This window comes from Boleophthalmus pectinirostris, unplaced genomic scaffold (assembly GCF_026225935.1).
Source record: "Boleophthalmus pectinirostris isolate CB_2022bp ecotype Guang Dong unplaced genomic scaffold, ASM2622593v1 HiC_scaffold_6, whole genome shotgun sequence".
Taxonomy (NCBI): Eukaryota; Metazoa; Chordata; class Actinopteri; order Gobiiformes; family Gobiidae; genus Boleophthalmus; species Boleophthalmus pectinirostris.
The window spans coordinates 27,171,815-27,188,480 of NW_026571447.1; the positions used below are offsets into that span (position 1 = coordinate 27,171,815).

Here is a 16,666-nt window from a genome sequence, read left to right on the forward strand (position 1 = left end):
ATGGTTGGCATTGTTTTGTTGCTGCTGCTCTCCGGATGTGGCCTTGTAGTGTGAGAATTAGTTTTTGTCGTGTCAGATAATGGTCCAACCAGAAAACAAACAAAACAAAGGAAATATCAGAGTCTCCATAGGAACAGGTCCATGTAACCATAGATACGCTGTAACCATAGACACAATTGGCTCTTGTTTTATATTTCACACACCAGGATGCCAGGCTGGACTTAACTGTAAATTACATTTCTTTAAAACTTTGTGATAAGTTGCGTAAGTGGTGAATTAGGCGGCTCACTGAAAAAATTTGTCCTCTTGTACGGTCTTGTTCTAGTCCTGGTGAGTTCTGGGATTAGTCCAAGTTAAAGGTACAATACGTAACTTTTTGGACGATGTTATTGCTTTGGCTGAAATGTTCCACACAGTATGATATTCAACTTTTCTATCTTCATGGACCTTTCAGGCAGTTACAGGTCAGATCTATGGAGAGGCAACATCGCTCAGAGTAACTACACATCTTTTTCAAAGTAGTTTAGCGCTTTTGAAGTGGCTAAATTTGTGTTCAGTGAGTTCTTCTTAACATATTCATTACGGGTGTAATATCCAAGTCTCACGATACGATATTGTCACGGCATGAACCTCACGGTACGATATTTATTGCAAAATCATGGGAAAGCTCACGATATGGTGGGGAGGCTCACGATTAGGGATGTAAAAATATCCAAATCTCTTGGTACAATACTTTCACGATATACATCTCACGGTACGATATTTATTGCGATATTTAGTAATATGCTACTTTTTCCTCTTAAAAAGCCTTGACAAGACTTAATCCAAAGAACTAAGACTTAAAAGTGCTTAGAACTGTTATTTCTTCTCGTAGTCTTCACTGAAATAAAGCAAAGGATCATGGTCTATGTTGTTCGCTCTGTCTTTTTTTAGCTGTTGCTGCACCATAACTCTTAATTTAAGCAAAGAGACTTGTAATTCGATATATTGTGATGGTCAATGATATTATTGAGAGATCTTTGACGATACGATATCACGCTATTTTGGTTATTGTTACATCCCTAGTATTCATGCAATTAACCACTTTCAGAAGGAAAAAATGAGTCAGTGTCTTCACCCCGTCTTCACTGAAATTCTTACACAAGACTCAGAAAAACAGTTTTACCTTCTATGAATACGCAAGCTCAGATTGTCATATTGGGGCCACCTCCTATTGGCTATACATCTCTGGAAATTCTAAAATTAAACAAATTAATCTACACTAATTTGAAACTAAATGAAAATTACACTAAATACAAATTATGAAATATAGTAACATGCTATATCTGCTATAACATCACTAAATATAAATCAAATTATATTATGACTGAATCTGAGCCTAAATTGCAACAGAGAAAATGGCACTGACAGCCCTTTATTAAATGAATTCAAGATAGACAAGTTTAATGTCCTACCGTGGAACATTCGAGGCAAAACAATAATGTCACCATGGAGACAACCAGGAGGCATACTATCATCAGAAAAGTTACATAATCTAAGTCATAAAGCTCAGTTTGATGTTGTGGGTGAGTATTCATCACACTGGGTTGACTAAAATTTGCATAAACACATCAGGACCTGCCTCCTTCAAGTTCCCATGACGAAACTCCTTTAATTTTAGATCAAGTACAGGATTTAAAGTTCAGATATTGGTTAAAAGCTCTGTAAACAGTTTTTTCCATATTGCATAAGAAAGTCAATGTAATGTGTGTGTTTAGTGTGTACCTGAATCTGAACCGGGAGCCCAGTCTGGTGAAATCACTACGGTTTGCTTTGCCGTTGCCAGGTTGACGGAGCCTGAAAAAGGCGTGGCTCTCGACCGCACATTTCCACAGGTTCTTGCAGCTCTTGGCACTGGCCAGCTGAAATACAAAGGTGTGCTCCTGCTCCCTCCCCTGTGCACAGGAATAACATAAAACATAAAACAACTCAAACTTTCCACACCAAGTACCAAATCTAAATCTAAACTGGAACTAAAACAAGATCATAAAACTGGTGTAAACTATGGCAAAACTAAAAGAGGACTAACAAAAAGAGGACAAAATATTAATACCTTGTCACTAAAACTAATTGACTATCGCCCAAAATACTATTTTAAATGTTCAGTATTGTTAAAAGTCATGAGCTGCAAGAAATAAACAGCCGCAGGAAACACTTTAATAGTTAGTTGTTTCTATAATGAGTCAGAAGTAAAGTTTATTCAATAAACTATTTTAAATGTGGGAATGTGGAGTGTACTGTTTTAAATTAAAGAAAATGTTTGATTGTAAATGGATGGATGCTTGGATTTATTTGTTTGACTACAGATGGAAATTAGCTTTACCTAAATCTGCTGTAAAGCATCTCTTCTTTTATGAGATTATGTGATGTGATTGCACATGCTGCCAATTAAGATAAACCAATAAATTAAACTAAACTCAACTCAAATGTTATCATAGTGCAGAAAAAGAACAAAAAATTCCCAGTAGTACAAAGGAAAGTACCAAATATTGACCCGCAAAAGTATTATTATATCATTCACTGAACGTTAAGTTGACATAGAATTTATCATGACCTAACCAGATGCAGTCCACGTACCACTTTTTGAGAAACACAGACCTACACAGTGGGCTTTGGTTTAGACAGAAGTATTTGCAAATAAACAACAGTAAAACTACAAACCTGTTCGTCATCCTCCACTACAACCAGTGTGAGGCGACTCTTCTTAAAGTCCAGACGAGTGATTTTTGGCCTGTGAAAAACATTGACTTTATAAAACAATCAGGTTTAAATGCTTTTCACTGATTAGAGATCCACTGTACTTATTTTATTATCATGTTTCATCATCATATACAGACCTGGAGTTGTGTTTTGTTTCATTCACACATGTTTTACACACAAACCCTGTATACTTAGGCTCAAACAGAAAACACTTTGGAAAATGCCCTGGAATTGCTAATCTCTACAGAAATAAAAGAAAAAGGAAGTGTTAACATGAAAACTACCGCTTCATGACAAATAATAAAGGATTACACAAATATGAATGAAACAAAACAACTCCATGTTGTATGTTTTTGAGGAGGTAACAACATTATAACACAGCTAAAAGTTTACAGGAGTCAATTTTGCTATGTAACATTTCTGGAGGAGATGTTATTGCTTTGCCTGTAACCTTTTCTAATATCTATTTAGCATTTTTTACATCTTTTTTGCAGTTTTTATTGCTCAACAATACCTTGAAAAAACCTGCACTGTTACTGTGAGCAGGGTCGTACGTGTGTTTGCAGTATTATATGTTTTTGAAGAGATAACAGCATTATAACATGGCTTAAAGCTCACGGGAATCAATTTTGTGTAATATAGGACCTTTAAATGATAGGATTAACACATGGACTTTAGAAACATGCACAAGCGCGTTCTGATTTTATGTGGTGAAATAGCTGAGATTGATGTAAACAAAATACGATTTTAACATTACAAATTTACAGCATTTACAGTCATTTTGGATTTTAAGTGTGGGATAATCAAATTTACTTTAAGTGACGTTTACAAAAATTGTCACTTTTCTTTGCCCCTTTTTAACAATCGCAATTACATTAGCACTGTTTATAGTTTGTTTTCATTTCGCTCTACAGTTGCCATCTCTTGCTCAGTTCTCCTCTCATATTTTAAATCAAAAAGCTAAAAATAGATTTGAACCACTTGCCAAAAGAACAGGCCAATTTTGTTGGAGCCTTCAAATACCAAGATGCCAGTTGGAGTGAGACCCAGTGCATATTCCCCTCCATCTCGGCCCTGAAAAACACAACAGTTATAAAACAAAAACATACAGGAAATGCAACGCAAACAATTACAGTGAGTCGAATAAACCAGTAAACTTCAATAAATATCAAGTTAAATATAAAAGATTATCAGTATTATTTGGCTTCAGTGTGCAGAGGTGGGTAGCAGTCTAAAAGTGACAATATTACATGATTTGAACTTTTGTTTTTCTTGCACTCCTTCAGATATGACTTTTGCTCATTTTTGTCGTTTAACCTTTAAAAATACAACATCTTGTCATCAGGATTTTGTTTTTTTTTTTTCTTGATTGCATGTACCTTTGTTTGCACTACTGAAGCACTTCACAAAGTGTTCTACTAACATTAATTTTTTGTTCTTTTTATCATTCAAAAGATATTATAAAATATTTTGTATTGACTTTTTAATTGCTGCAGCAACTGTGTTAATTTTTCCTCTTTCTGAAACCCATGGATAACTATTGGTCGTTTTCAGATTTGAGCCGGGCACTTTTCCCTACTGATTTGATAACTTAATAACTCTTTGCTGAAATATCCAAAAAGTTAATTCACACATCTCGAATCTGACCATTTCTATTAATGACTAAACTAACTATTATAACAAAATTCAGCTTTTTAACAATATTAATTCTGCTGCTGTCTCCCATTTGTATTCTGTTCTTTTATTTTTTTGCATGTTTTTGGCTCCTTTTTGATCAGGATTATTTTTAAATAATTGTTCATTCTTTTAATTTGCTGTGTTGATGTCTGTCTAGTATGATCCAGATTGTTTTATCACAGACTATGAAAAAATAAAAATATATAAACGTTATTGGTCTATACATTGTTGTGATGTCACCTGAAACGCAGCAACAAATCTCAGTTCAAAATGTGTTGTGACAGGTCAAGTCAAGTGTCCATAATGGATGCCCACACACCTTGACAAAGTGCATATCGACCCCGTAGAGCTCCAGCCACTTGCACTTGTTGAGGAAGGAGATTTCTGCCTGAGACGGGCTCTTTCCCCTGCGAGAAAAACAGAGTCGTCACCTTCTGTGTCACTGCCTCCGAGGAAGTCATTTCACTGGAGGACTGCAGGTGACTCATGGTCCAAGAAGAAATAATGGGCACATGAGTTAGAGAGACTAGGATTCAGAGTATTCATCTTGATACAGACTTTAAAAAAATTGTATTTAAACTATGATTGTATAATTTAGCAAATTGTCTGATTATTTAAATGTGTATTCATTATGAAATAGCTCTGCCATAATGGATCGTACAGTACTTTTGTAAATGACCTTGAACTTCATTTAAAGATGACATACTGTACATGTGTCTGCTGTGTAGTTATAATCTACCCATGGATCATTACGGTAAGCGGGTACTTTTTAAAATTTAACCAGCTATTTGGTCGTGACGTATGTAATGCGCGGCTAACTGGACTAACTGGTATATTAAGCTTTTCCCAAATCCCGTAGGAAGAAGGGCAGTAACGTCTTTCCCCTTGATAAAATTCACCAAACATTCTCTTTGTTCCGGCTTTAAATCCTCGATCTCGGGAATCATTGTCAACACAGAATGTATGGCTCTTCGCAGACTGGCTGGTGCCCGAACCCGCACTTCTGGGGTGCTTGCAAACCATCTAGTGTATTCTGATTCCTGATCTAGTTGCTGGAGAGAAATGAAATTGAGCGGAGGCACTAGGTGGCCTGGCTAATGGAAAACTGCACATCATGCAAGATGCAGATTTTTTCCCCCTTTGTTACCAAAATGACTATACACCACTGCCGAATTCCATGTGTTCATTGGAGAATTGGAGTATTGGAGAACAAAGTAAGTACAGGCAAAATTACATCTTAAAAAGATTTCTCAAACATGCATGAATCACTCTGAATACAGCTTTGGGTGAATAAACAGTGAAGAGAACAAATTAAAACATGTGGATATGATATAGATGTTTAGCAGTGACAGTGACCTGAGCTTGGGTCATCTGGTGGGGCTCAGCATATGTGAGTGTAATCCCGAACGAGAGCAGGGCAATGAGGCTGCAGCTGAGTGCAACACTGGACAGAATCAATCAAGAGCTGCCGGATTAATCTGATAATCCTTCACACGGAGCAGCCAGCGCCAGACCGAGGCACAGGGACGTGAAATGTAGACAACCTCATCAGCGGCAATATAACAGTCCAAGAGGAAATAAAACAACAATAGAAACTGATTTTTACCAGGTATGGAGACTTAAACTTAATAGAAATAGAATAATATGAATAGTTTTTAGATAGGTCTTGTTCTATAGGTGTTCTTCTTTATAATAAATAGCAAATGTGAGATTATTAAAAAGCTACAGTTATTTTGTGCTAAAAATAAATGTGTATTAATATAATAGTGGTAAATAAATGAGAAATTAAATGAAAAATTTGTCAAATCAAAGTGCAACAGATTGTGAAGGTGCCCACGTCTGAAACCTTAACCTGAGTTTCAGATCGTAAATGCATGTGTATCGGTACTGTACAACTCAGTTCCACAGAGATAAAAAACAAGATATTGTGTAGAAAAGCTTTTTTGCCAAGTGTGAGACAGTTACCTGAGATCCAGCCACCTGTTGAAGATGTCTGCCTCCATGGCCTCAGTTTGTTTAGGGGTGAAACGAAACTCAGAAACCAGTATCGGAGAGTGTTCCAAAGGGTCACAGTCTCCAAGCTCACCTTAAACAAAACAAAAATGGATTTAAAAAGAAAACTATTACATTATATATGTACTCAGAAAACTACTTTAGGAACTGTATTCTGGTTTAGTTGCTCTTTCATTTGGTTGTATTCACAGTCGTTCCTTTGGCTAAAATCAAAGGAAAACCAGGCAGTATTTGATCATGCAAATTAGGGTTCAAACTGCATGGTGTTAGACTAGAGAGTAAAATAAAAACCACAGCTCTCGTGGTGCTGCATGTACAATTTTTCCTTCTCTATTCAGTGATAAATACAAGCATTACCAACAGACCGACAAACATAAAGCTACTTTTACACTGTAATATAATGCAACGTTAATGTGAAACTATTCTAAGTATTGTATTGAAAATCAGACACTATCTAAACTGGATACTCATTTGAACAAGTATCAATACTAAAAAGTCACATTCACGAGACAGAAATGAACCTTTCCTGAATATTTTCTGAATGTTCTTGAGCTGTAGCAGAAGTATAAAGGGGCACTATGTAACATTTCTGGTCAGGGGTCCACCAATTTCTTCTCTCTATATGTCCATTAAACTTATTTTGTTGCATTTATTAAATTACAGGCATTTTTTGCTACAAGAAATTACATTCTCATTGAGATAGATGAGTTTAATGCCACACTTTGGAACTTTCTACACAAAGCAATAACATGTCAAATAGCTGGCGGACCCTCTACCTGAAAAATTACATCATTACCTACCTTAAAAACCTCTTAAATTCACCTATATTGAAAGCTATATTTTGGGGTATAACTAAACTATATTTTGAATAGAAATAGGCTGTGGTTGTCAGTCTGCAGTGAACATGTCATTCATCATGAGTTTCTTTCATGTCAATACATCCACTTTGGGCTTTTAACTCATTTAACTACTGCTCTTGTGCTGCATGTACAATTTTTCCTTCTCAAATCAGTGATAAATACATGCACCACGAACAGACTGGCAAACACAAAGCTGCTTTTACACTATAATATAATGCAGATTTAATGTGAAAGTATTGTAAGTATTATATTGAAAATCAGATGCTAATCAATACTAAAATTTGTATCGAAACAAGATATTCATTTGAACAAGTATCGATACTAAAAAGAGACAGAAATGAACCTTTCCTGAATAGTTTCTGAATGTTGTTGAGCAGTAGCAGAACAAGTACAAGAGCATGTAGACTAATATATGCCCATAGACCACTATGGAATATACTGTATCTGAGCAGCTGAAGGATTACACAGATATAAAACCATGTGGTAATGGGAAAGAAAAAATGACTACAGTTTAATGTTGAAATTGACATTCTGTTGTCTAAAGAAAGAGAGTTTTTTGTTATCATTGTGGTATTGTAACCGGTATTGAGTCTTGAGTGTATTTTTTAGTATCAAAATTGAGTTTAAAACATTCAGTAAACATAATATTTACAGCTGAATATGATACAAAACATATTGTATTTTAATGCAGGTTTCAGTATTTTGTAACTAAAAATATTTTCAAAGTATTTCTCCTATCACAGTTATATCAGTTACATTATATCAACACAGATGTTCAGGGAATCGTTTTTGTATCTGGAAAAATATATACTTATGTGACTCTTATGCAACTTTATAAATAAAATATAATAGGCTACCATTGTTTATCTTCATCTGCCATACATTTTTAAAACAGAACTGCACATCATTAAGTTGTGTTTGTGTAATATTTATGGAAAAGCAAGGTATTTGTCTTGGTTACGTAAATAAAACAATACTCACTTTGTAAACAATAAGCTCCCAGCTCCACCGCAACCTCATACGGACATTTTAATCTGAAAACATAACAAAATTGTGTGTTTACAAAGCATTCTTCTCACATAATAGCCTGTCCCATCTTCAGTGTGACATGTTAATACAAAACAAATGCGTGAGGCCAAAACTGTGACAGAGTGTGTCAAGGAGGAGCGGAGCAACCCTTTTCTAAAATAGGCAGCCCTGATCTGAGCGTTATAATAGAACAGGCTCAGGGGAGGCATGGCCCAGATAGAGACAGAAGAGCCAAAGGAGAGACCGTGTGAGAGGGGGCCAAACACTAAAACAAAGAAAAGTTACACATTCAAGCTTTAGGCAGTATTTTTTCTTAAATATACAAGTTAAAGGGTTTACTGTTTTGAACTTTGAAAGATTTTATTTTTTGCTTTGAACCTGAAGTTTTCGGTGTAAATGAGGTAAAGAAGGTGGATGAAATTAAAACTATTCATACTTTGCAGCTGATATCATTAACAGTATGGTGCTAACTGTAGGCACTGCTCTGTCTGAGGCTTTGTTAGACTTTAATCTGATTTAGGTGAAACTCCAACAGGTGAGCTGATTTGTGCTGCTGAACAAATCCCTCACAGTCACAGGCGAGCTGGTGTTCACTCTCATCTATTTGCTGAAAAATCAAACACCTAAATAGAACCACGGACGCTCGTATTGATCACAGGCTCCTGAAAATGTGCCGCCTGTATCCACTGTCTTTGCTAATGTTTGCATTGTGTTTCCATGGTAACTGGTGAACATTCCATCAATAGACAAACATACAGAACACCCCCAGCATGATGTCACTGCAATGTATCAATAAAAAGTGGGATTTAATAAAGGCTGATAAAAACAGTTTTAGATATTTTTGCATCCATATTTTCACCCAGTTTATTTCATGTGTTAAACTACAGAAGCACTTTGAGGACAAGGGAACCACCTCATGATGTCATCAGTTGGAACAAAGCATTTTAACTCTAGAAATTGAGATGAACTAAGGGCCTGTTTACCCGAGAACGTTCGCAGGTAAAAACAACAAAATTTTAATGTCAGTGCCTTTCATTTAGACGGTGACAGCTTTGTTGGGGCTTACAAATGCAAAAATCTGAAACCACCCTCAAGAGTGGAAAAGTTGAATACACTCCGCTGTAGCGTTTCTGTCTACACTGCCCAAGATGTAAAACTCTGGTCAGATATGCTCACGTCACCTATGTGTTTACGTCACATACATCACCACCTAGCTGCCTGGCATGCATACCCAATCAAATTCCACACACTTTTGCGTCACCATATGCACGCAGATTTCCTCCTGAAAACTCTTGCCTAAACACTTAATAGAAAGTGAAGATGTGACGCCACTTTTGCAAGAACCCCGGAAGTTGGAGACCGCGCACTGGCCAATCAGCGAAGAGTAATGAAGCCATGACGTCAAACTCGAGCGCCTGTCTGGGTCCCTTTTGTGGTACAGCACAACAGTAAACAAAGCGGTCGAGATGGATGTAAACGAAGACATACATTCTGTGTTGGCAACGTTTCCGGAGATCAAGGATTCAAAGTCCGAACAAAGAGAATGTTCTGTGAATTTTATCAAGGGGAAAGACGTAATTGCCCTTCTTCCTATGGGATTTGGCACATTACATACACAACCAGATAGCAGTGATCGGTTAAGTAAAAAAGTACCCGCCTACCATCGCGCAAATGAATAATAATGCTGTGAGGTCAGACAGTTTCCCTGAAGTGAAACCAGCTGGTGAATCAGGCTAATATTGTGGAACATTCTACACAAAGCAATAACATGTCAAATAGCTGGCACATCCTCAACTTGAAAAATGACATCACTACCTACATTAAAAACCTCTTAAATTCACTTATATTAAAAGTAAGGAGACAATTTTTTTTAAGTATAAGTAAAGGTTCTGTTTTGAATTGAAATAGGCTGTGGTTGTCACTCTGCAGTGGACATGACATTCATCACGAGTTTGTTTCATGTCAAGACATCCACTTTGGGCTTTTAACTAATTGAGCGTTCCTGTGCGGTGCCGTTTGTCACGTCATCTCTGCTTTTCTCATCCATTTGTGTGTCACCCCTCTTCTCCATCACTCCTCCCTCACCCTTCTCTTTTACCTGTAGTCCTTCCCCCCTTTCTCTCTCTTTCTCTCTTTAATACAAACACATACTAAGGCTGTAGTCGACAAGTGTAATTCTTGGTCGACTAAACATTCCGCATTGAATAGTCGGCTAAAAGTTGAAAAGCATTTTGCAGCTTTAAACTCTGGCATCTGATCCAACCGGCCCCACATTTATACAAAACAGGGCTGCAAGTTAATCATATTTTAAATGCAATTAACAAACCGCAAAGTCTGCAATTTTTCAAGTAACATAATTACCTCCACAAACAAGAAAATATCCTTATATCTTATTCGGCATAAAACCTGCTACACTGCAAAAAACTAAATCGAGCCAAGTTAACATGACTTGAATTAAGAAAGTTTTATCAAGATTTGAGTAAATTTCCCTTAACAAATAAAATTATCTGCCAGTGGAATAAGACTTTTTGTATCTTGCTACACTTAAAATAAGAAAAACAAAAACTTTTTGTACTTAAAATAACAAACTAAATTGAATGTTGCTTGAATTAAGAAAAACACACTTATTCCATTGGTAGATAATTTGACTTGTCAAGTTGAATCTATAGATAGATATTGTTTTTTCCAGTGTAACTCTGTAGTTTAGATCTGTACAAGCATGTTCTGAAAGTTATTCCTTTTTTGTCAGTTTAGTCAATTGTTCTGGACATGTTTAAAATCCTATGATTAAAACACAGCCCTATACAGAAAATTAATAGTAAACAGTGGCAGACTAAACTCAGATTAAAGAATTTAAACTCACAAACTCAAACTAACTTACTCTGAATTCGCTTCAGTTTTATCTGCCAAGCCTGCACTCTACTTGTTTGCATACACTTTCACCAATCTCTCATCCCTCTCTTTCCGCTGCATCACTTCTTCCTAACCTCCTCTCCCTTGCCTCTCCTCCGTCTATTAAATGTACCACCTCATTTCTCCCTCACCCTTTTTGGTCCCCCTCTGCATCCATTTTATATGAGCTCTCTCTGTCTCACCCCTCCCTAACCTCTCTTTCCCCTTGCTCACTCCATTTCACCCCTCCCTTACCCCTCCATCCCCTCTCACTCTTTCTCTCTTTCTCACACACACATACACACACACACACTTCTCCTCCCTCTACTTAATGTCCCACTTCATTCCTCACATCTTCGTCCCCCTCTCCATCCATTTTACATGCCACCTCACCCCTCTTTTATCTCTACCCTACATCACTTCTTCCTAAAGCTGCAAGTAATGATTATTTTAGCACTGGAAAAAACAGCAATTCATTTTTCGATTAGTTAGTCAAACAATTAGGGAAGCACTCGTCCCATACTGGAATTGGACATTAGTGGTGATACTGAAAAATGTGTTGAATCGGATATCAGCTTCTAGATACAGTATGTAATAAGACTAAATACTGGTCATAGTTTTCTGATGTCACAAAAAAAAAAAAAAAAAAAAAAAACGACAAAATATTTTATCAGAAGTGCCTTTCGTTTAGACAGTGACGCCATTTTTGGGGCTTAAAAACACAAAAATCTGAAACCACCCTTCAGAGTGGAAGAGTTGAATACACACCGCCGTAACGTTTCTGTCTACACTGCCCAAGATTTAAAACTCTGGTCAGATCTGCTCATGTTGTGTACACGTTTACGTCACATACATACAGTACACAGAAACCTGGCATGCACACCCAACTGAATTCCACACACTTTTGCGTCACTGTATGCACACAGATTTCCTCCTGAAAACACTCACCTAAACACGAAATAAAAAGTGAAGACCCAACAACACTTTTGCGTCATCTGTTCAGATCGTCATCATATAAACGTAGCCATGCACTGTGCGATATTTTCAATCGATCGTTTCACTCTGCCTCAGCTCAAACTGTACAACCAAATCACAGGGTTTAAAAGTTCACAGCTCATGGAAGTACTTCAGCAGTGCGAAACCTTCACGAGAGGCGACTTATTGATAGGTTCTCGTTACCCATGTACACTACACTAAGGACGACACACAATTAAGCCAAAAGTCAGCCTGATCCCAAAAACAGTCGAGTGAAAAACTATCTCAAAAACAGCCAATGTATGCCCCGCTTAGAAAGTCTCATAATATTTGAACTTTTACTCATACAAAGCTGTTCAGTAGATACTTATGGGATAAACAACAGCTACATAACATTATTACATTATTTTATCTGTGTTTAGAAAATAAATGCAGTTTTCAGTCTGCACTGGTAATGGTAATCGATAGATATTTAATCTGTAGAATCAGAATCCATATCAGAACTGAAAAAGATGGATTATTACCGGTACATCTTTACAAACAATTATTTCTATTGTACAGTAGCACTTTTTAAACACATTATCAACCAAATTGATGTTGAAATAAGGAGACTGAAGGTTTCAAGTATATCAAGTAATATTTACAAATAAAGTGATTTTTGAAGAAAATCAGAACGCAGAGTTTGTTTTTTGACATTTTGATTTAATCATGCTGCTGTCTCTGTCTCTGAGTCTGAATTTTTTTTATTTTTATAGTCGACTAGTGATGATTAGTTTGTTAATGGTTAAAGTCCTGCCCCAACCCTCTCATACCCCTCAATCATTTCTTGTTATCCTCTTCCTTTTTCCACTCATTTAACATGCCGGCTTCCCCCTTCTCTCTCTCCTTTTCTCTCTCTCCCACCCATATCTAATCCTGTCCGTTGCGCAGTCCTCCCCTTACGTCCCACACTCTCCTCTGGGTCTCTGGGGGGCTGTAACAGGCTCAGGTATCGCTCTGCTCTGCCACCTCCTCACGTTTAGCATCCAACACAATAGGCCAGGTCATGTGATGTTATAGCTTTGTACAGAGCCTATAGTTCACAGTGGAGGTGGAGGGCACTTAGAAATCCTATGGGAAAATCTGCTGATAAAGAAGTAGTTTTGATGGTTTATGGATAAATATCTCTGTAATTAATAGTCTATTTGCACTAGAAACAAAAACAGCCTGATAAACTCAAACTATCTGCACTCAAAAAATAAAAATATGTTGTTTACTTTAATAAAGAATATCTAGATTAACCTTTTCTAATGTAAATATCTTGTCTTCTGTTAATTAAAAGTAGATAAACTTGCTCTCCAAAATGCGCTTTTATGTTATATAAAACAATATGATGAAAAATGATTATAAAATGCATACTTTAAAAATGAAAACTTGACCTTAAAGTGTAAATTTGTACATAAAAAAAGCATAAAAAGTGGAAGTCATTTAATTCAATTAAAGAAGCGCAATTGAAGATAGTAGTATAATATTCAACATCCAGCTTCTGTTTAGATTTTTTTTTTGTAAATACGTTGTCCACAGAGAATATTAGTCCCTGTCTTCTTTCTTAGATTTAATCGTGAACAAAACCTATATGAATCCTTTAGAGACATGACGCTACAGTGAAGGGAGAGGCAGCTTATTTGTCTATTTGTCGTGAACTCATTGTGAACTCATCTTAGTTTTGGGTGTGGCCTCTGTTGCTTGGTTGTATGTAAATATGACCCTGCCTTGAGGTTTGTGCAGTCTAAAAACCTTAAGAAGAGTGCGTTTTAAAATGACAATGATCCTTACTTGCCGGACAGGATGTCTTGTCGAAGCTGTAACACAAAGAGATATCTGGAAAAGAAGAAGCACAATAGATAAACGTAATGAATCATACATTAAATACACTGGGCTAAACCAACTGAAGAACTGAACTAGGATTGAATCAGGTCTAAATCAGGACCACAACAAAGGACTAAAACCAGGTTTAACCGGTCAAAATGTGGTTCAGGATTACCCCATTCTTAACAAGGTCTAAACCCAAGTACAAAGGTCTACGTTATGAAGCCACAAACAGGAAGAAAACCAGGTCTAACTAGGACTAAACTAAGTCTAAACTATAAGAGAACATAAGGTCTGAGGACTAACCTATGGCAAGCAGGACTTAAGGTCTAAAAACTACCATAAACTAGGTCTAAACCAGGACTAAAACAGGTTACTTGAACTTTAACCTATTCCTTTTAAGTACCATTTTATTTCCGTTGCTTTGTGTACACATGTTTTGTACTGATATGTTGCTCAGACAACTTCAAATAAAGCAAATATACTAATCTAGGACTCAACCAGCAAGTGGGACTACTGTACACCACAAAGACTAAACCTGCAACTTTTGTTTTTTCTTTTTATATAAAGACATAGCTAGGAGATGTATTATTAGGGGTCTAACGATATACATCCCACGGTATGATATTTATTGTGATATTTTGTGGAGGCTAAACAGCTAAAACTGTTAATATTCTACTTTTTCCTCTTAAAATGCCTTGACAAGACTTAATCCAAAGAACGAAGACTTAAAAGTGCTTAGAACTGTTATTTCTACTTGTAGTCTACACTGAAATGGAGCAAAGGATCATGGTCTACGTAGTTCCCTCTGTCTTTTTTTTTTTTTAGCTATTACTGTACCATAACTCTTAATTTAAAGAAAAAGACTTGTAATTCGATATATTGTGATGGTCCACGATATTATTGTGAGAACTTTGACGATACAATATCACGATATTTCGGTTATTGTTACATCCCTTTTTTATTATTATTAGGGATGTAACAATAACCCAAATATGTTTATATCGTATTATCAAAAGTCTCACAATAATATCGTGGACTATCACAATATATCGAATTATAAGTTCCTTTGCTTAAATGCATGGTTTCATATCAACGGCTTTTAAATCAGGAACTAGATATCCCATGATTCATTTCAGTGAAGACAACATGAAAAAAATATGTTTTTGACTTGAATTCTTCGGATTATGACAGAGATAAATCACTTCAAAATCTTGTCAAGGTATTTTAAAAGCAAAAAAAGTGTCCTATCTACAATTATATTAACCTTTTCAAAATATCGCAGTAAATATCGTACCATGCGATGTATATCGTGATAATATTGTACCGAGAGATTTGGATATTGTTACATCCCTAATTATTATTGAAGAAAACAATGTTATAAATAGTTTTGGATTAAGACAAAACCAGGTCTACAAAAAGGACTTAAAAGTTTTAAACTAGGACTAAAATGTGTCTTTACCATGGTCGAAACCTAATCTGAACTCGAAATTTTACAGCAGCGCTCCTTATACAACATTGGCAATTGAAGCGCAGTGTTTTTGGACAGATAAACACGACAGAAGCGTTCATCTTGCTCACTGCTTCTGTACTAACGAGCTGTGTGTCCATTTGGCCTTGATTTGACTGTGCCCAGAGCAGCAGAGTAATTAGCCCTCCACCCCTTTGCTCCAGCCTCCAGAGACCAGAGCGTGCAGCGCAAAAACGCTACATCTACACAGGCTCAATCAATGACATTTTAAATATTAACCTTAAGTAATTTGAACAAGATTTATGGAGGTTGTAGGTATGAACTTTTGGATTTGTTTCAAGGTAATTCAAAGTGATGTATATTTGTTTGAAGCAAAAATTATCGCTCCATGGAGTTAGGTTTCTTGATTTATTTAGGTGACTATTTTAATGCACGTTACGTAACTTTTCTGGTGGAGGGTTCATGGTAAGCTTCTCTCCATGGGGATGTTATTGCTTTAGTTGATTAGCCATAATTGTAAGCATTCAAAACAAATTAGCTTTTTTAATCCATTATTTTAAGAACATATGTAGTTTAAGTGACTATATTTTTTCTATTTCTGTCTTAATGTCCTGACAGTTATAGAGAGAAGTTAGAGATATTGCTTTGTCTTAAATGTTCCACTTGATCTATCGCCATGGAGACAAGCAGGTGACACCAACAACCCAAGTTACAGGTCAGATCTGCGGAGGTCTGCTCACACAATACTTGAATTTTAATCAATAAAAACATCTGTAATTGAATAGATCCAAGATATGTACAATAGATTAATGCCATTCTGTGAAACATTACAGCCAAAGCAAGAAATATCTCCATGGATGCTGTACCATGAAAAAAAAAAAAAAAAAAAGTTACACAGTGTACCTTTAACATACACATGGCAGAGGTTTTAATTATTACTACTTCCTATGATACTACTTCCTATGATGTATAAAGCTGTGATTTTTTATTTTATTACTTTCTTCTTTGTATATTTTATTACTTATCTTTCTATTTTATTTTTACTTTTACATTTATATAAATATGTCTTATTTTACACCTGTCTCTTGCTGTCTTTTTTGCTACTTATTTAGAATTATTTTACCATTTATATTTTTGCTCTTTGTTATTATATTATATTGTG

At 36.0% G+C, this 16,666-nt stretch overlaps 1 protein-coding gene across 1 annotated transcript in view; it reads right to left on the bottom strand.

Annotated features, from left to right (window-relative positions):
* The window catches only part of epb41l4b (erythrocyte membrane protein band 4.1 like 4B), a 43,586-nt gene that overhangs the window by 16,001 nt on the left and 10,919 nt on the right, over positions 1–16,666 (bottom strand). The window contains exons 5-11 of the mRNA XM_020937307.2: positions 14,001–14,045; positions 8,271–8,323; positions 6,382–6,502; positions 4,736–4,823; positions 3,725–3,813; positions 2,701–2,770; positions 1,765–1,934 (exon numbers count right to left, since the gene is read on the bottom strand). Of these exons, the coding sequence (XP_020792966.2) occupies positions 1,765–1,934; positions 2,701–2,770; positions 3,725–3,813; positions 4,736–4,823; positions 6,382–6,502; positions 8,271–8,323; positions 14,001–14,045 (636 nt within the window). The remainder of the gene's footprint in view (positions 1–1,764; positions 1,935–2,700; positions 2,771–3,724; positions 3,814–4,735; positions 4,824–6,381; positions 6,503–8,270; positions 8,324–14,000; positions 14,046–16,666) is intronic.